The sequence below is a fragment of the Schistocerca cancellata genome, chromosome 8 (genome assembly GCF_023864275.1).
Source record: "Schistocerca cancellata isolate TAMUIC-IGC-003103 chromosome 8, iqSchCanc2.1, whole genome shotgun sequence".
Taxonomy (NCBI): Eukaryota; Metazoa; Arthropoda; class Insecta; order Orthoptera; family Acrididae; genus Schistocerca; species Schistocerca cancellata.
Window position 1 is genome coordinate 548352446 of NC_064633.1, and position 21306 is coordinate 548373751.

General features: G+C 37.7%; 1 protein-coding gene across 3 annotated transcripts in view; it reads right to left on the minus strand.

Moving 5' to 3' along the window:
* The window catches only part of LOC126094496 (conserved oligomeric Golgi complex subunit 1), a 135392-nt gene that overhangs the window by 93231 nt on the left and 20855 nt on the right, over window positions 1-21306 (minus strand). For all 3 annotated transcript variants that reach the window (XM_049908904.1, XM_049908905.1, XM_049908906.1), the window contains exons 2-6: window positions 20934-21101; window positions 17776-17921; window positions 16655-16815; window positions 14113-14314; window positions 6065-6215 (exon numbers count right to left, since the gene is read on the minus strand). In XM_049908904.1, the coding sequence (XP_049764861.1) occupies window positions 6065-6215; window positions 14113-14314; window positions 16655-16815; window positions 17776-17921; window positions 20934-21101 (828 nt within the window). The remainder of the gene's footprint in view (window positions 1-6064; window positions 6216-14112; window positions 14315-16654; window positions 16816-17775; window positions 17922-20933; window positions 21102-21306) is intronic.

Genomic DNA, 21306 nt, shown 5'->3' on the forward strand with positions numbered 1-21306 from the left:
AGTATTCAGTAATGATATAAATACGGCAATTTGGAACAGACAAATGTAAGAAAAATAGCATAGTCAAGGGAAAACACACTAAACAAGAAGATTACATACTGGATAACCACAGTGACTCCATAGAAGCAATGGAAAAACAGATGCCTATAAATATCCAGGATATAGACAAAAAATAGGAATAGATAATACAAATATTAAAGAAGAACTAAAAGAAAAATATAGACAAAGACTAACAAAAATACTGAAAACAGAATTGACAGCAAGAAACAAGACAAAAGCTATAAATACTTATGCTATACCAATATTGACCTACTCATTTGGAGTAGTGAAATGGAGTAACACAGACCTAGAAGCACTCAATACACTTACACGATCACAATGCCACAAATATAGAATACATCACATACATTCAGCAACAGAAAGATTCACATTAAGCAGAAAAGAAGGAGGAAGGGGATTCACTGACATAAAAAAACCTACATTATGGACAGGTAGACAATTTAAGAAAATTCTTTCTAGAATGAGCAGAAACTAGCAAAATACACAAAGCAATCACTCATACAAATACATCGGCTACACCACTGCAATTTCATAACCACTTCTACAACCCTTTAGATCACATAACATCAACAGATACGAAGAAAGTAAATTGGAAAAAGAAAACACTACATGGCAAGTACCCGTATCATCTAACACAGCCACACATCGATCAAGACGCATCCAACACATGGCTAAGAAAAGGTAATATATACAGTGAGACGGAAGGATTCATGATTGCAATACAGGATCAAACAATAAACACCAGATATTACAGCAAGCATATTATTAAAGATCCCAATACCACAACAGATAAATGCAGACTTTGCAAACAACAAATAGAAACAGTAGATCAAATCACCAGCGGATGTACAATACTAGCAAATACAGAATACCCCAGAACACATGACAATGTAGCAAAAATAATACATCAACAACTTGCCATAAAACATAAACTAATAAAACAACACGTTCCCACATACAAGTATGCACCACAAAATGTACTGGAGAATGATGAATACAAATTATACTGGAACAGAACCATTATAACAGATAAAACAACACCACATAATAAACCTGACATCATACTCACCAATAAAAAGAAGAAATTAACACAACTAATCGAAATATCCATACCCAATACAACAAATATACAGAAGAAAACAGGAGAAAAAATTGAAAAATACATCCAACTGGCTGAGGAAGTCAAGGATATGTGGCATCAGGCTAAAGTTGACATTATACCGATTATACTATCAACTACAGGAGTCATCTCCAAACATATATATACAACTACAGAAATCCATAATTACTGATACATGTTCAATAACCCGAAAGTTCCTAAATGCAATGTAACATATGCCGTACAGTTAAAAGGAAGTCATGCTTGATCAAGGTCTGCGTCACTTTCCATTTTTAACCAGACCTAAGGTCTGAGAAAGGAAAGAAGATGATAATAAACAAAGAATGCAACTTATTCATCCACCATCTAATGAAATCAACATCACTACCAATATTCTTCAGTCATGCACACTGATATGAGCTCTGATAGTATACGGAAGTTCTGTGACCATGCAACTTCTCCAGGATATAATTCAACCAACTTAAGAACCTAACGACCTACTGAAATATAATCTCCCAACGATGAAAATGGAGGAGGTCATCGAAAGCTTGACACTGACAAACCCGATGTCAAAAGAACTCCATGAAGCACTTACTTGAAACTATGCTGTGATGGTATTTCATCATGAACAAAATTACTTCTGGAACAACAGTAGTCCAATATAAAAATTGCAAATGTGATAAAAAAATAATCTGTGATAGGGTCAGTGGCAGAGCATATTTTGTAAAAATCAATAATGAAATTTGTGGTTAACACAGAGAACATGAAAATAGTCACACTGGGCTTCTTTTGAAACATAATGAGATAAGAAAGGAAGATGGCAAGAAAATATATTATCAGGCTACATACCGCTGACTAGCACCCATACTGTTTATTTTTATTTCAGTAACAGTGTCTTGTGCTGAATGATTATTGTGCCCTTATATTGTTCATCATGAGTGATGATAAGCAATCATGCCAAGTGCTGGGTACTCTTAATCCCCTGGGTACCCTAAAATCTTTCACAGTCCATTTCTCTTCACCCATGGGAAAAGGAACCCCTGTTCTCACTGGCACACACAGTGTGTGTGTGTGTGTGTGTGTGTGTGTGTGTGAGTGTGTGTGTGTAATAATGCTCACTTCTACTAATCTGCTTGTCTTTACCTTAGTATAAGTGCAAGGAAAGATAATTCAGTACAAAAATATAATCTATTAGAGTGGAAAGCAGTTATGACGGTGGGGTAAGGACGGATGTGCAGAAGCACGTTGAAGCGTACGTACCACATGATTCACAGCCATCATGAAACAGTGACATTCTTATCTTCTTTCTGTGCACATTACACTGTGTTTGTAAAGCTTACTGCTTATTTTTATTTCAGTCACAGTGTGTCGTGCTGAATGATTATTCTCCCTTATATTGTTCATCATGAGTGATGATAAGCAATCATGCCAAGTGCTGCACAAACAAAGATGACACTGCGAATACCTATTTGAAGATTCGAATTTTGGAAAAATTTTTAAAATGCTGTATCTCTGTAACAGTTCTAGATATTTTGTTAGAGTTCTTTTTATTTGAAAGATAATTAAATTGCAATGGTATCCTCCGTTTGGACATATCTGTCAAAGTTCTTTTACTGTCACCTTTTGAATTATTTTTATAATTTACAGAAAAAAAATTTTTTTTTTCAAAAATGCCAAGCCAGGAAAGTTAGATTTTTTTTCTGTTGATTAGTATCATGTAGTACTATATTCTCTGTAATGGAGTTTTTTTTAGTACTTTCAAGGGTAATGTATGTCTTCACTGAAGTTGTTCCTTACTAATTTGTTACAATGTTTATTTCTATTGTCTTTGTTGCAGTTATTTCTTATCACTTTCTTTGTTGCAGTCATTTCTTTCCACTTTCATTGTTGCAGATATTTTTTACACTTTGTTTTAGTTTCTTGTCAGTTTCTTTGTTGTGGTTGTTAATTGCAGGTTTCTGTATTGTAGTTGTTCAGTGCTAATTTGTTTACTCTAGAGGCTTCTAAGAAATCTGAGAGCATTCAGTAATTTCTGTGTTTTCATGAGGGGTTTGGAAGTTAACGCAGTCACAGTGTGTTTTGTGAAAATGACTGAAATGTCTTCTGACTGGGGCCACAGGAGAGTGAAGTGTGCTGACTATTTGCTTATCCATAAAAAGAGTGATATATAAGACAAACAAAAAAACCCAGTCACTTGTGCCAACTGACTGGGTATACAGTGCCACTGGTTACGGGAAGGGGCCCTGTGATGGTGTAGGAAGCCTGCTAAAGCACCATGCTACAAAAGATAATCTTTCCAGACCCAATACAGCTACGATTCAGAATGCTGAGGATTTTACGAGAGTCGTGAAATCTTACACATCCACAGCCCTCATTCTTTTGTCCAAAGAGGAAATCAATGAATTGTACAAACAAACTACTACTGTGAAAGGAATTCAGAAGATACATTTTTGAACTCAAAGTGATGGGTGAACGCATATTGCACACACTTTAAAGAGCAAGAAAGAAGAAATTTCGTTCATTTGGCCAACACTTCAGAAACAACAGGATAATATTCAGATTCACAACCTGAGAAGGGGGATGTTTGTGGCGTGTGTGTATGACTGTGAATGGTGGATTGCACATATTATAGACACCAGTTATGAGTTAAACAAAACTGTAGTGAACTTTATGGTACCCCATGGACCAGCTGCTGGATATAGACTTCCACCTGAAGGACAGCAACAACACCATCAGTGCTCACTTCCTGTTCACAATGTTTTGAAGATTGTAAGTGCTCCAGTTCTTATTGGTTCACCAGGAAGGTGTCACTCTACAGCAAAGGAAGACATTGAAGCAGTGGAACACATTTTTAGTTCACGGACTGGGTAATTTCAGTACAAAACAGAGTGCACAGAAGTTATATAAATTGAAACCTTTGGACCTTTCACATATATTTTGGAACCATTTAAAATGAGTCTTACTCATTTTTCAAAACTAAAATTATGTTAAATAAGGCTAGGTTTTCATTTTTATGAGCCTGTTATGAGATAATGTGGTAATAAAACAGGTTTTATGTATGGCAAAAAATTCAATTGTTTATGAAACCTGTTCAACCTAAAAGTGGAAGTTCTCCTTTTCAGGGAATGTAGAACTATATGGTACTAATAAACAGAAAAAAATCAAATTTTATAAATTGGCATTAAAAAAAAAATTTCGATAAATTATAAAGGAAATACAGAACGCTATAGTAAAAGAGCTTTGACAGATGTAGGATTTCTTTGCAATCATAAAGCAATTATCATTCAAATAAAAAAAAAATAATAATCTAGAACTGTTCCAGAGATACAACATTTTAAATTTTTTTCCAAATTTTGCATCTTCCAAATGGTTTGCGCAGTGTCATCTCAGGAGAGCTGTATCTCGGAGCAGATTTTTTATTTATTTATTTATTATTATTTTTTTTTTTTTTTTTTTGTTGAGAAAAAAATGTGTGTTCCTTACTTAGTCCTTCATTTTAACATATGCTAAACTCAATAACATCTGAGACTATGGAGATAAGATTTTTTCGTAGCCTGCCTAAATTGATATGGACAACACCTGAAAGAAACAAATGTGGATAAAATGTCAAAAATTGCTGTCACAGAGTTTTGAGGAAACCTATAAAATGACACTCATTCAATTACTCCCACCCCACTTGCTGTGGTCCAATAGGTGAAGGTACTATACATGGGATTAAAACAGAAGTAAAAGTACAGAAGAGTTAAAAAGAAAGGCACAAGTAAAGTTAGGTGCCTTTTCTTTTTTTGTAATGTCTAAGCATCATACCACAGAAAATTAACTGCAGATAAGACATGTCAGAAAAAGGGTGTATAGTTAGCACAACACAGATGACTCAACCTGTAAGTGTGGACAGAGAGATGCAGGCCATCTAGTAAAATTTTCAGCCTCCCCCCCCCCCCCCCCCAAATTTATAACAGTGGATAAGACACAGTGGCACCTCAATCCAAAAGAAGACAGGAACCTGGAATGTCTTTCCTGCTCTTCACAAAAGGCATACGGCATTGTTAACAGGAGTTTCTGATCCAAGCAAGATGTCCTCTGCTCTGCCATTCCTTGAGCTCCAAATTTTACACTGTGTTTGGACTTTAAATTGGAATGCTGCAATTGGGCTCAGAATGTGTGACATATTTTGTGACAAGAGTTGCTTCAGTTGTGGTGCAAATGAACATCATTGGCACAGTAGTGGAAAACTTCAAATTACACACATATAGAAAAGAAGTTATACTGCCACTGTTTACGAATGTGCATTACGTATCCAAGGTCTTCATGCAACACACAGTACTGTACTCGCATACACAGTTTCCAGCGACTGCAAAACAAGATTGTGTGGACATTAATCATTTGTCTTTCAGGACTCCACACTTTGAGTTCATCACACACACAACAGATGTGCAAGAACATGTTTGCTCCACTGCAAACTATCAACACTAGCTAACTTACATGTTGTTGTAAGAATAATTGTGAATTGTAACTGGAGACCAGTTGTAAACTATGTAATCAAATCCACTGTTGCATCATTTATATCGCTCAGAGAAGCTTCCCCACTTATAATTAAAATCTTGCTTTGCATTCTATACAACTCACATTAACAGAGCATATTTTATGTTGTCCATTAGTTCAATTCTGTTCAATCACTAATGTGAAGTGTGATACTGATTCGTTTCATTGAAGGTGGTTATTTGCCAATGCTGTATCTATTAGTATGCTAATGTAATAATTAGAAATTAGAGATTTCAAAAATAATTTCCAGAAGTTGGAAAGTAAAATAAACTTTAAACTTTTCTAATTACTTTTTTGTGTGTGACAAGTCATACCATGAAATGATAATACCCTCATAATACTGCAATGATATATTGTCATTACCTGAATTCTAAAATGACTGATGGTAACAATTTAAAGCCAATGGTGTCTCTTAAATCAATGAGACTGATGGATGGAGGAGCATCTTGCCCTACAATTGATTTCAAGATCTGGTAAATAAGTCCTTCGTGCATAACACCATCTTCTAAAGTACCTGAAAGAATAAAGTGCTGTGACACTCAAAAATATATGTAAAAACTACTTCAATGTTAAAAACAAGAAATCACAGCTCTGTTTAAAAATGGGGTGGAAAATACTTAAGTTGTGGGGATAAGACCACTACTTACCAAATAGAGAGACACAGTGTGTCAAATAGATATTTATAAGATTAACGTAACTTTGGGATTGACATTCTAATGAGTCACAATTGTAGCTGTCAGTCTCCAGCCAATCATACGTCTACAGCGAATGCAATGTGCTTGCTGTGTTGCTTGTTTAATATGTTCATACAAATCACAGTGCCTTGTCAAGACTGGCATGGCTGGCCCTACTGGAATGCATCCACGTTCAAGAAAAAAATAAATTAACAAATAAATGCTTTCCTCATTGTGGTGTGACCCCTGTTAGCTTCATTTTGTGTATGTATTGGAATTTCTTTGTACACTGTTCTCCCAACAAACACAAAGTCATCTGTTTCAGGCTCATCATCTGATGTATTGACAGCTATATTGTGCAGGATAAATGCTGCAACTATATTAACTGCAACACAGTTTAGCTTTACTCTGAGTGCTAAACTTAAACAGCGATTTTTTTTTTTTTTTGGCCACTTCAATCGTTCTTTCATCTGATGATCTGGCTGTCTTGTCTCAATTATAGGTTTGCTCAGCTGCTGTTTCTTTGCTGTGTTTTGGGATTATCAGATACTTGCAACACTGGCAGCCACTGTCTTCTAGGTGTACACTTTCTGGAATTTCTTCTGTTTCCAACTCAGAATGTACACCAGAGTTTCCAAAATTGTTGCTGTCATGGGCAGATCCTGGTCATCTAGCCATAGTAATTGAACATCATAGCTTAGCACCTGTGACTGCTTGTTTTTTTAATGAAAATCTCCAGTGATGATTCCTAAATATATCTGCACTTTCGACACCAGGCAGTTTAGTAGGGATACAGATAGAGTTAATAGCACGTGAAACACTAGGGAAACACAATATTTGAACAAAAACACACTGGGTTTTCCTCACGTCATTTTCAACTGCAGGCATTTTGGTTAATTATTTCTTAAGTAAGGCAATGCAGGCTGATATTTTGTGCACAATTCAGAAAGCTGTTGCTACAGCTGTATTAAACAAATCACCAATTACCATCTGAAAGCTTCCTGTGGCTTAAAATCAAATGCACACTGGAGTCAGGGCTGGTGCCTTTTCATTGTTTTAGCAGAAACCACCTCAGCCTTAGTTTTAACTGCCACATAATATACAGGGTTATTACAAATGATTGAAGCGATTTCACAGCTCTACAATAACTTTATTATTTGAGATATTTTCACAATGCTTTGCACACATATACAAAAACTCAAAAAGTTTTTTTAGGCATTCACAAATGTTCGATATGTGCCCCTTTAGTGATTCGGCAGACATCAAGCCGATAATCTAGTTCTGCGCACACTCGGCGCAGCATGTCCCCATCAATGAGTTTGAAAGCATCGTTGATGCGAGCTCACAGTTCTGGCACGTTTCTTGGTAGAGGAGGTTTAAACACTGAATCTTTCACATAACCCCACAGAAAGAAATCGCATGGGGTTAAGTCGGGAGAGCGTGGAGGCCATGACATGAATTGTTGATCATGATCTCCACCACGACCGATCCATCGGTTTTCCAATCTCGCGTTTAAGAAATGCCGAACATCATGATGGAAGTGCAGTGGAGCACCATCCTGTTGAAAGATGAAGTCAGCGCTGTCGGTCTCCAGTTGTGGCATGAGCCAATTTTCCAGCATGTCCAGATACATGTGTCCTGTAACGTTTTTTTCGCAGAAGAAAAAGGGGCCGTAAACTTTAAACCGTGAGATTGCACAAAACACGTTAACTTTTAATGAATTGCGAATTTGTTGCACGAATGCGTGAGGATTCTCTACTGCCCAGATTCGCACATTGTGTCTGTTCACTTCACCATTAAGAAAAAATGTTGCTTCATCACTGAAAACAAGTTTCGCACTGAACGCATCCTCTTCCATGAGCTGTTGCAACCGCGCCAAAAATTCAAAGCGTTTGACTTTGTCATCGGGTGTCAGGGCTTGTAGCAATTGTAAACGGTAAGGCTTCTGCTTTAGCCTTTTCCGTAAGATTTTCCAAACCATCGGCTGTGGTACGTTTAGCTCCCTGCTTGCTTTATTTGTCGACTTCCGCGGGCTACACGTGAAACTTGCCCGCACGCGTTCAACCGTTTCTTCACTCACTGCAGGCCGACCCGTTGATTCCCCTTACAGAGGCATCCAGAAGCTTTAAACTGCTCATACCATCGCCAAATGGAGTTAGCAGTTGGTGGATCTTTGTTGAACTTCGTCCTGAAGTGTCATTGCACTGTTATGACTGACTGATGTGAGTGCATTTCAAGCACGACATACGCTTTCTCGGCTCCTGTCGCCATTTTGTCTCACTGCGCTCTCGAGCACTCTGGCGGCAGAAACCTGAAGTTCGGCTTCAGTCGAACAAAACTTTATGAGTTTTTCTACGTGTCTGTAGTGTGTCGTGGCCATATGTCAATGAATGGAGCTACAGTGAATTTATGAAATCGCTTCAATCGTTTGTAATAGCCCTGTATTTGTTCAAGTGGAACCTCAGCTTAACTTCAATTTGTAGAATGGGTTTGCCATTTCACAGAGCATTTGATGAGCTCATTGGAACTCATTGTCATCCACAGTAGGCAAATTAGAATACCCATATCTGTCACATAAGTGAAAGGAAACAGTATAATTCACATCATGTAAAGATCTTGCATGCAGAATGCAGCCTAGTGCAGTGGCCCAAAATGTTCATAAAATGGGACTTACGATCTGGTTTCAAATCATACAATTGTTATAATTTGAATACAATAGAGGGAAACATTCAACGTGGGAAAAATATATATAAAAACAAAGATGATGTGACTTACCAAATGAAAGTGCTGGCAGGTTGATAGACACACAAACAAACACAAACACACACACAAAATTCAAGCTTTCGCAACCAACGGTTGCTTCATCAGGAAAGAGGGAAGGAGAGGGAAAGACAAAAGGATGTGCGTTTTAAGGGAGAGGGTAAGGAGTCATTCCAATCCCGGGAGCGGAAAGAATTACCTTAGGGGGAAAAAAGGACAGGTATACACTTGCGCGCGCGCACACACACACACACACACACACACACACACACACACACACACACATATATATCCATCCGCACATACACAGACACAAGCAGATATTTGTAAAGGCAAAGAGTTTGGGCAGAGATGTCAGATGTTCATCTTTCCCTCTCCTTTCCTCTTTCCTGATGAAGCAACCGTTGGTTGCAAAAGCTTGAATTTTGTGTGTATGTTTGTGTTTGTTTGTGTGTCTATCAACCCGCCAGCGCTTTCGTTTGGTAAGTCACATCATCCTTGTTTTTTGAATTGTTATAATTTCCTTTACAACCAATACAGTAGAGAAAGTAGTATCAAATGAAAAAAATTATGGTAACTGATCCCATTTTTGAAACTGAAATCCTTTGCACCGCACTCATTTTATCAAAACTACCAGCGGTCCACCAATTTCATGTCATCCTAGATATTTAGCTCCTGATTGTCTTGTAATCCTTGATCTTCACCTTCCTATGTTGCACCGAAAAAGAGTGGCTTTTGACGCCCATATGACTATTACCGTGCCCTGAATGCAGCAACTATTCTGGACAGTTAACCAGTGCTTCTGTTAAAGAGACCTCAATTATTCTCTGAGTGATGCAACTTTGTAGTGTTCTGGACTGTGCAAAGGCTTTTACGCAAATTTCTGTGGTGAGCAAAGACATTCCAAAGACTGCTATAATCATTCCACATGGCTTGTTTGAAAATCTTTATATGACAACGGTTTTTCACAATGACACTCAATCATGGCAGGGAGTCATTTACTCTGTGTTGCAGGGACTGTTGTTCTGCTTGTCATTCTTGGATGATATCATCTTTCCTGCCACAGCAGAACAGCATCAGCAACAACTGGTGGAGATTTTCAAATGCCCATAACAGCATGGCGTGGTACTGAAAACTGCGAAGTGTTTTCAGCAAACCTCAGATGACTCTTCTGGGCCATCTAATTTTACCTGCAGATTCACTGCTGCTACTAGAGAAAGCAGAAGCTATTATCGAGATCCCATGGCTGGAATTTTTACCAACAACATCGGCTCCACTCAGCCACACTGCAAAAACCCCCTAAATGCAGCACCTACTGGACCAATCCACTGGTCAGCTGAGATAAATTTTTAATGCAGTGAAGCACTGAATGTACCACTCACATTAACAGTTAATGCCAATCAGAGAGATACTGGTGCAACGTTGCATCAGCAAGTTGACAGGGCTGTGCAACCGCTTGCCTTCATGCAAAAGCTCTCCACTTATCAGTAGAAATGCAGTGCATATCACTGTCAGCTCCTGTCTATGTACAAAGCAACCAGGTACTTTCGACAATAGTTGGAGGCCAGAGAATTCAGGATATTTACCCTTCACAAGCTGCTTATCTATGCTTTCTAGCAAAACAACATGCATTCATTAGGCAGTACAACTACCCGGAATTTATTACTCAATTCAGACATGATACCCATGACATTTCTGGTACAAACAACATAGTCACCGACTATCTGTCATAGGTTAACAGAGTGACAAATTTTATCGATTTTGTTCAGCTCACAAAGGCATAGAATGCTATGAACTCCAGAAATAACTACACAATGTATTGTCCAGCCTTTAATTACAGTTTGTTGATTTCTCTGGTTCTGATTTCAAATTACATTGTGACATTTCTAGTGGTTGGCCTCATCCATTTCTCCCACCCAGTTTCCACAGACAATTTCATCAGCCTCAACAACGTATGCCATGCTGGTGTTAGAGCACTGACTCAACTGGTGCTGAAACATTTTGTCTGGCCTGGTTTCCAGAACAATTGTCATGAGTGGTCTCATGAATGTCTTCAGTGCCAGTGAAGTAAAACAGCCCATCACGTCCATGTGCCCACTGGAGAATTTCCAAATACAAAGATGTGCTCCATACAGGTGCACATTAATACTGTAGATCCACTTCAACCTTCGAATAGTCAACATTATCTACTGACAGGCATTGATCATTTCACTTGTTGGTTAGAAGTTACACCAGTTGGCAACATATTGGCAGAGATGCTAGCCTTTGCCTTCCTTTCAAATTGGGTTTCTTGTTTCGGTTGTCTGCAGCACATTACTATGGACTTTGGCCAACAGTAAAAGTCAGAGTTATTTAAGCAACTCGACAAATTCTGCGACACTCTCTATCACAAAGCAACCAGCTATCACCCAGCAAGCAATGGTATTATTGAACGATGGCATCATACTATAAAGGCTGCATTAATGTCACATAACCCGCTGGACAATTGCAATACCTATGGTCTTAACTTGGCCTTCACACTGCTTATACAAAATGAACTTTGACTCACTGCCAGTAGAGCTCATATCGGTGAAATACTTCATCTGCCCAACGAATTTATCAATTTGAGATCTTTGCAGCTACCGTACCATGACCTATCAGATGTCATTTGTCGCCTGAGAAACCGCATTGCACGCTTTCATCAATATGGAGCCTTCAGACTTGGAACAGCACCCACCTTTGTGCATTGGGGCCTGTTGTGCGTTGGGGCCTGGAAACATACATGTATGTTATGCTGTGTACAGATGATCTCAAACCATCTCTATAGGCTCCTTACAAAGGCCCAGATTGGGTGACCTAAGAGGAGAATGAACACTGTATGTTGTACTAGATAGTAAAACTACTACTGTCTAAAATGTCAGGGTAAAACCGGAAGACTTAATTCAAGAAATGCCACTTCCACAAGTGCCTCAAAACCAGTCTTAACGTTAAACGCAACTACTAACATCCAGAAATGACTGACAACCTGGCAGAAGAACATGTCATGTTTATTTTCCAGCAAAAGTATCTGAGTGATGTACCACTTCTCTCTAGATGGTTGATTTAGTGAAAAAAAGACAGTTATCTGCTATACATTATAGCTTGCAATTAGTTCATGGGCCAGCCACCAGATGCCCTCTTCATTTGGTATCAACAGTTGTTTGTTTAATGACACTCCACAGAATTAGAAAGTGAAAAATTCTTTGCCTTACTGAAGACATATCTCTCCTTGTGTTAATTTTGAAAGCAAAAAGTCTGAAGATGACCGCTTCCTAAGACGCAAGAAGTTATCAGTGCCAACCATGTCATGGCCACAAATCTTTTGTGCCATTATGAGAAGAACTGATTACATGATGTTCATACTGCTGTCCGTGAAGCCTATTTTGATGGAACAGTGACTTCACTGCAATTTACAAAACTCAAAGACACGCTTCTCATCAACATGCATCTTGTAAACAAATGTGTTATTTACAGGTCTACGAGTGCTAAAATATGTGTGTGCTATAACGACAGATTATCTAACATTCGCACACAAGTAGTTCAGTTGGTTATTGCCATACCCAGACCAACAGGTCACATATCAATGCCCTATATGGAGATGGGTCAACATAATTTCTGTGACTGGAAGGAGTAATCATATAGCCAGACAGCTGGTTTTTCCAACAATAGATTACCGTTTATCACTTTCACCCTCTATTCCCTCCACTGGTGCATGATTTTCTGGCACAATAGCAAAAAAAACCATCTTGTAGGAGCAGCATGAAACCGCCTTATCGTGCGTTCTTCACAAGCCTTCTAGGCTGCTATGTCTGCTTGCTTGTTTCTATGGATCCCTAAATGCCTTGGTATCCAGCAGAATACTTCAACTTCTCATGTGTTTCTAATACAAAAAGGGACTCATTCTTCATTTTAATAATATTCTCTACCAGGTATATCAATCCAATAGCTCCTATTGTGCCTCTCCTGCTCAAGTGATGTAAAGATTGCAAATAGCTCTTTACTATAAAAGAAGGTTAAAGCTGTCATCAAACCACAGTGATTTACAGGCATGATCCTACTGGAGGTAGAGGTGTTATGCCCTTACCTTCTTTTGACCTCTGAACTCATTCACCCAGCCAATTACAAGGGAACCAGCTGTTTCCATGTGGACTCTCAACCATAGTGCAAACTGCCACTTTTCTTATTAACAAACCAGTGCCAGAGATGAAAGAAGTGATTTTTAGTGTCACACCCACTATGCCTTCATAGTAAACATTACTGAGGGAGTTAATGTGGATTATCAAATGCCACATACAAGGCAATGATTACTCTTCAATCAGTACTGTGATTACCTCCTGATCAAACAGATTTAAGTGCAATAGGCTACAGAAGAAGAGTTTTACACAATAAGAATATTGCAGTCATGCTAAAATTGTAGAAGAAAAGCTCTGCACAATGAGTAAAGATCAACAGACCTCACATTCCTGTCACATGTATAAATGCAAACAAGGTTATCTTTCACTGGAATTAACTATTAAAAGAATGACTAAGCAATTTGTTTCTAATTTACACAACACCAATAATGTCAGAAATGATTATGTTAGTAACTCTGAAGTATGAACACAGAGCTCAGCAGCAGTGAACATAACACAAATAGGATGCAGCTGTTATAATTCTATATTACAATGTATGACACCTGTCACTCATTTCTAGCAGAGGTAATAGTGGGTGTAGGAGCCTGAGAATGAGTTCTTTACATCTGCCTGCCAAATTCACTTGATGTGCAGCTCAGAACTTGTGCAGCAAAGCATAAACTACAATAATGTAACAACTTCAAACTGGAACAAGGAAGTAACATGTGACCAAATCAGTCTCTACTACAGCCAGTAGGTCAGATGGCTTCATTGAGTAATAACCTGATAAAATTAAATAGACTGGATGATAAATATCGTAGTGTGAATTGGAATGCAGATCACTTACCTACAAAACAGGCTTGCAGAAGAGAGAAAGTCTGTACCAACAATTTGACACTATCTAGAACACAGGCTTTCACACTAGTATACGATTCTGACTGGAAAGTCCTTTGCAGTGCTCGAGTGCGTAGCTCCAAAAATCTAGTGAGAAGTTGCTGAGAACTGAGACCTTCAAGGAGAGCAAAAGCACAAAGACTTTTTGCCACTTCCTACAAAGATAAATGATAATTAGAAGTAAAACATTGATCAACTGAGTGGTTTAAAAAATTTGCAGAATCACACATCTCAACACCAAAAAATGTGTACCACTGACTGGTAGATCCTATAGGCTAATTGTAACGTTTCATTTATTCACAAAGTATTTACATCTTTTCTTCATAGAAGTATGAATGTTGTACCATAGGCCCAACTGGTGTGGACAATGATGAATTCATGAAGAATGTAGTTGGGTAATATTATGGTAAAAGTCCAGCATCTGGATTAAAACCATGCATTTACAACAAATACCAATTGACAGTACTAAAATAATAACAGGACATACAGGGGATAGGCAAAATAATGTGAACAGTGGTAGTAATGGGATGGTTGTGCTTGACGGTCAACAACGCAGGTAAGGCACGCATCGTATTGGACTGTGCGTGTTCAGTACAGACTAGGCATCGGTGCAGGTTGTTTACAAGTAGTGCACACTTCATATTTGCGTTCAGAGGCCGAGGTTGACATGCAATGAAAGACCTAACAGAGTTCCAAAGAGGGCAGATTGTAGGGGCCTGATTAGCTGCAGCATCAGTAACCAAGACAGACAATTTATTGAATATTTCAAGAACAAATGTTTTAACAGTCACGACAGCATACACAAAACATGGAAAGACATCATCACGTGAATGTAATAGTAGGTGCAAGCCACAACTAAATGAGAGAGATCGTCGTACGCTAACACTAATTGTGTCAAAACAACACAAAGCTACGGTGGCTAAAGTGACTGCAGAGATCAGTAGCCATCATTGAGACCCCGTATCTCTTGACACTATCTGCCGAGAACTCCATAAAGCAAATATTAATGGATGAGCTGCTGTACCAAAACCATCAGTGACGACAATCAATGTAAAAATCATAAAACATGGTGTCCGGAGCATAAATCCTGGATGGCTGATCAGTGGAAACACGTCATATGATCCGTCGAGTCAATGTTTTCATTATTTCCAATATCGGGCCAGGTTTACGTTTGGAGAATGCCAAAAAGGAGCCTACAAGCCTGATTGCTTGATTCCAACGGTTAAGCACGGAGGTGGAAGTGTGATGGTGTGGGCAGCCATATCATGCTATTCCGCTGGTCCCATCATTACTCTCAATGGCCGTGTTACAGCCAATGAGTGTGTGAACATTTTAGGTGATTAGGTGCACCCCATGATTCAGATATTGTTCCCCAACAATGATACCATATTTCAGGATGATAATGCACCCGTTCACACAGCCAGGACAGTAAAATCATGGTATGAGGAGTACGCAACTGAACTGCAGCGTCTTCCCTGGCCAGCACAGTCCCCAGACTTGGAACACTATCAAACCCTTGTGGGCAGTATTGGAGTGCAGACTCCAGAGCAGATTTCTGCCACCCGGCACCCTCGTCACTACAGCAGTTAGAAGAGGTTCTGATCAAAGAGTGGTGTAACATTCCACTGGAGACTATACAATCATTTATGCCTGTATTCCAAGAAGAATCACAGCTATGTTACGGGCAAATGGAGGTCCAACCCCTTATTAATAAATCATTCCCAAGTACAGGTGTTCACATTATTTTGCCTGTCCCCTGTATGCATATTACTCCTGTAATTTAAAATGATGCAACTAATGCAATAACGATATCCTTAATAAACAAGAATTATGCTCACATTAATCTACATGATTACATATAATAAAACACTATGCATAATCTAAAAATTGTTTTATATACTTTTCTTCAGTGTAAATATTATTCTCTTGTATGTACTATATGGGTACACAGCTAGAATTCAAAACAAGTTATCTTATTTCATGTCCAGCAACAGGTATGCTAAACATTTACAAGAACTGCAGTTTGAAAGAGATCACAGAAACTCTACAGAATATCATTGTTGCCCATTTTACTCACTGGAAATTAACTTAAAAATGTGCAACCTGATCTAATCAAATGCTCTGGTATGTACAATTTTCAGAACATGTGTAGTGAGAAAGAGATGGTGGCAGTCCCATACAACATCAGGTAACATTTACAGCATTCAATTCTTTTGTGAAACACCTTAAAAAACATAATACAAAACATAATGACCTGTTAAAGCCAATACATTTTCCAGCAAATGTACTGGCTGTGCCTCAAGAGAGGGTGTCAACATCGTGTGAATAAGTGCACGTTTTCAGCTTCTGAAGTTTATTATAGTTTATTGATAGTAACAATGAAAATGATGGGAAGAGGGAAGGTGAACAGAGGATGGGAAGGTAGGGAGAAAAAGGTGGTGAACAACCCATGAAGAACATGGAAGACAAGATATGTTTACTTAATGAATACATACATCATTTGTAGCATCCTGTTTCTGTATCTTTTCCTCACAATTTTTCAATATGGTTGGGAGGAAGTCACTTATAGTGCTCCATTGACGCTCTACCACTGGGAATAAGTATTCTATCTGCTTGCCTGACAATCCACTATCTCCACCAGACTGTAACTGAAGACCTACAAACAAGAAAGTTCATTAAAAAAAAAAGATATAGCATGTGCTGCACAAACTTTGATAATAAATTCTCTGTTAATAAAACTGATCTGAGTTGAAGTGAGACATATGCCTAGATTTTTTGTGTTAAATGTGGCTGTAACATTGTACACTCTGAGTGTATTGTCATTATTTACTGTGAATCATACATCAGTAGTAGCAGCAAAAGAGAGCTTGAATTTTACTGAGTAAGAAAACTTGGAAATCATTCAAGTTTGTTGTCAATTTCTCACTAACGTTGAATGTTTTAGACAACATACATATTCAATCACACACTATATATACACAAATTTTTCTGCATTTGAAGTCAGCCCTCAATAGGCACTGAAGACAACTTTCTTAGCAGGTGTTAATTTTCTGTAATGAGGATAAACATAACTGGCCACACACAATAATGATGTTCTCAATAATACAGCCAGCTGTTTAGGAAATAGTGAAAAGTATGAACTTGCAAAATACTGCTATTGCTGCTACATGTTTGTTCTACTTACATTACAATGGTAGTTCTTTTCTAGATTGCACTTCATTAACATGAGTCAGTGATAAAACCAAGAAAAGGTTATAAGACAGAATAATGAAAGGGGCTTAAAATAATATTACTGTCCAGAGGGACAATACAAGCATTAGAATGTAAGTTTGTTAGTTTAATGGTTTTGACACATTTCAATATATATCTGTTTACTTTGTAACCAGGACACTGCTTGTGCTTGTTTGAAGAGTGTAATAACAGCTGTATTAATATTTTGCATATTTGCTGTTGTGATTTTTGCAACAAAGTGAAGAATTCTCAAAATTGCAATTGCAGTAAGTAGAAAAATTGACAGCTGTAAGTGGTAAATATCAAGTTTAACATAAAATAATTTTCAACATAAAAGAAAAAGCTCATACACAACAACTAATATTGATATTTCTTTTATTTATACCTGTGTTCAGGTGCCTTGCAAAAAGAAAAAGTTGAGCCGCCCGTAAGTAATTTTCCTCATCAAATGCTATCCATATATGTTCGGGAATAACAATCAATACTCTTATCTGAACAGCAACTGAATAGAATGAACTCTTAGAAGCAGATCTGAAACATAGTATACACAAATTACAAATTTATTCTTAATGATTACTAATAACAAAGAATGTATCTGCAGTCCTTTCTTTGGTCTGGCTGCAAATAACTTTTTTTGCACAGAAGCCACATTTTTGCAGCATGTATATGTTCATCTCAAGTAGCATTAAATGATAAAAATCTTTCAACTTTAATAATAAGATGACAAATTAGTCAGGAAATTATAGGCCCCAGCTTATCAGTTACTAAAACTGCAGCAGCTGTGAGAAAAATGGAAATAATTTACAACAATTAAGGGTGGCAACCTAAAACTTTCAGAATCAAACCTGCTTTGTGAAGAATGTGAGGAGATTAAACAGAGAAAATAGTGGTGGAATGCAATCAACCTAACTGCGATACTTCTTTACCTTCACTTTTTTTCTTTCTCAGGTAGTGTACAGTTTTATAGAATATACTTTTTAAGATTAACAACTGTTCCATCTGCTTCACTGTCAGCATTTATGCATCTGAACATATATTAGAGTAGGGCTCAACAACACACTATTGCTCACAAGTAGAGCAGCTGCAGTGTGCTGGAGAGTGAGCGAAATGCGTGCACATCATGTGGTCAAAACAACACAGGAGAAGAGCCAACTGTGAAAAAGTGGAGGGTTAGTTTTGACACTGGTGCCATCTAATAGCATCAGGATTGCAAAACACCAACAATGCCTTTGCATTTCAATCAACAGTGTGAGGAATCTCTATTTTTTTCCACAAAAAGATGGGTTCGCAAAATGTTTATTGTGCCATAAGAAATTGAATACCTCTAGGAATTTCAATTTACAAAGGCACTACCTTTCTTAACACATCAGAGAAAACAGAAAAGGAAAATGTGAAGCACCTGAGTATGTACAAGATATTTTGAAACCTAAAAGGAAGCTCTCTGAAGAGGAGCAAGAAAAATCAAGCAAGTTATTGTTCAGGAGAGCTACAAAATTACACAACTTTTAGCAAAGTCCATGCATCTTTCATGGACGGTGATTTATTAAAAGTCTACTTAGCAGTTGCAGCTGAACATTTATGTCCACATTAGACAGACATTTTCATGTGGTGCTGTTATCAAACATGTCAATCATGCACCACACACTGTTTATGGCAGGCAACATTCAGAGTCGGGTCATAAAACATTTGGAAACATTCGTTGCATATTCTTTAGTGCTCTGTGAACACACAGATGTCACACGCACACAGCTGGATGTGACATTCTTAAGAGCATTTAAGAAGTTATTGAAAATTTAGGTTTGTCATGGAATTTATAACTTTACGTGCCTACAGACAGAGCGTCAGTCATGTTTGGAAATATATGAGGATTTTCAGCATAACTGAATGGGAAAATGAAAAAGCTTTGAGTACCCAATCTATTATGCTTCCCAACCACTGTCTCAAACTGTTTGCCCAGACATCTCAATACACGGGAATGAAAACTTATGATTAAAAGGGAACAAGTTAATACAGATTAATTTAGGTCCACTCTAAATAATGATATATGAAGCACTGATACTGAAATGCTATTATTCAGTGGATGAATTCATGCAGGGCTAACTGGTAATTTGAGCTGAATACAACAATTAACAGTTTCGACAAGAACAGAATAGAATAAAAGCTTTTGAAATGTGGCACTATAGAAGAATGCTGACTATTAGATGAGTAGATCATATAATGACGAGGTACTGAACATAGCAATTTGTGGTACAATCTGACTAAAAGAAGGGCTCAGTTGGTAGGACACAGTCTGAGGCATCAAGGGACCACCAAATGAGTACTGGAGGGAAGCGTGGGAGGTGAAACTCATAGGCCGAGACCAAGAGATAAATACAGTAAGCAAATTCAGAGGTATGTAGGTTGCATTAGTTACTTGGAGATGAAGAGGCTTGCACAGGATAGCTGCAACAAACCAGTCTTTGGACTGAAGACACAACAACTTGTTACATACCCCACAAGTTTATATATAGTTGTTCACAGAAATATCATTTTAATGTATATTATTATTTATTAGTGTAAAAACTATTGCAACTGTAATGCAAATTTTTGATGTATCTCCTATAGACAAACGATATGGATTTCAAATGTACATCATAAGGTGAATAACACCACAAATTCTAACATGCCTCCCATTATCTCCCAGTTCCCTGTTTGACTCACACACAACTTACCCTCTTCCCAGTTGCCACACACTTTCCCCTTCTCCCCTTCCTATCAACCTGAACAACTACTCATAAATCAATCAATCAATCAGCACCAACACTAGTGAGTGTGTTTGACTGTGTGTAAATATGAACTTCCACTGGGTAATAAGTGGTAGATCAAAAGTTATTAAGTCTCTTTCCAAATTTAATTTATAGCTTTAAACTAGGATATAAATACAAGTAATATGTTTCTTTAAAGCAACTTTCCAGCATTTACTGTAGAACTTCAAGAACTGCATATCTTTCAACACAGATGTCATGCTATATTTCAACCACAATAGTAAAGAAAACTGATAAGTAACTGAGCCCTGAATGTATACACCACTTACATGATTTTCTCCCCAATTATTTTTAATGGCAATTTTTCAAAGTGCATCCAACATTTCTAGTTATGATCAACCCTGTCTGCAACTCGACGTGTCTTCTTTACAGTAAGTAGCAATCTATCTTTCCCTACATTATTAAATTGCAGTTAGACACGAAATGTTCCTTTCAGAGAGCCCCACAGAAATAGATCGCTAAAAATGAGAATAGTCAGGCAAAATGTCTACCTAGCCCAAGAGAGAAATTCTGAAACCAAGCACAGGCGAGATAAAAATCTCAAAACTTAGTTTTTATTTATAAATATTTTGTTCAGACATATCACAAACATTTAGTAATAAATACTGCTTTCATTTCTCTTCTTACAGATCTTATTTCTTCATATCAGAACTGTATTAACTCTACAACTGCTGATTTGTTGAATATTGTTAACTTTATATACATTTAACATTAAAATAAGGCATCAATGGACTCATACCCCGACGAAGATTTGGTGCTGGATGAGGGTGTAAAACCCAGAAGTTGTTGCTCCTGAAGCTGCTTGCATTTATCAGTCATCTTATCAATGTGTGACACTATACCTTCAGCTGTGGCCTTCATATCAGCAATAGTATCTGCTGCTTCAATTAAATCACGATAACGTTCACTGAAACAAAACAAAAGATTTATCTCCAACAAGACTGAGCTACTAAGTTAGATAAATTCATGCTTTCACTACTGTAGCTACATGATATAATCCTGTTTTACTGGCTAACACTATTTTTCTCCTTGTAATTCCCAACAACATACACCAAGGAAACCTAAAAACTAAACGTATGGGTGCAATGTACTTTGTTGTAGCAGATGGGTGT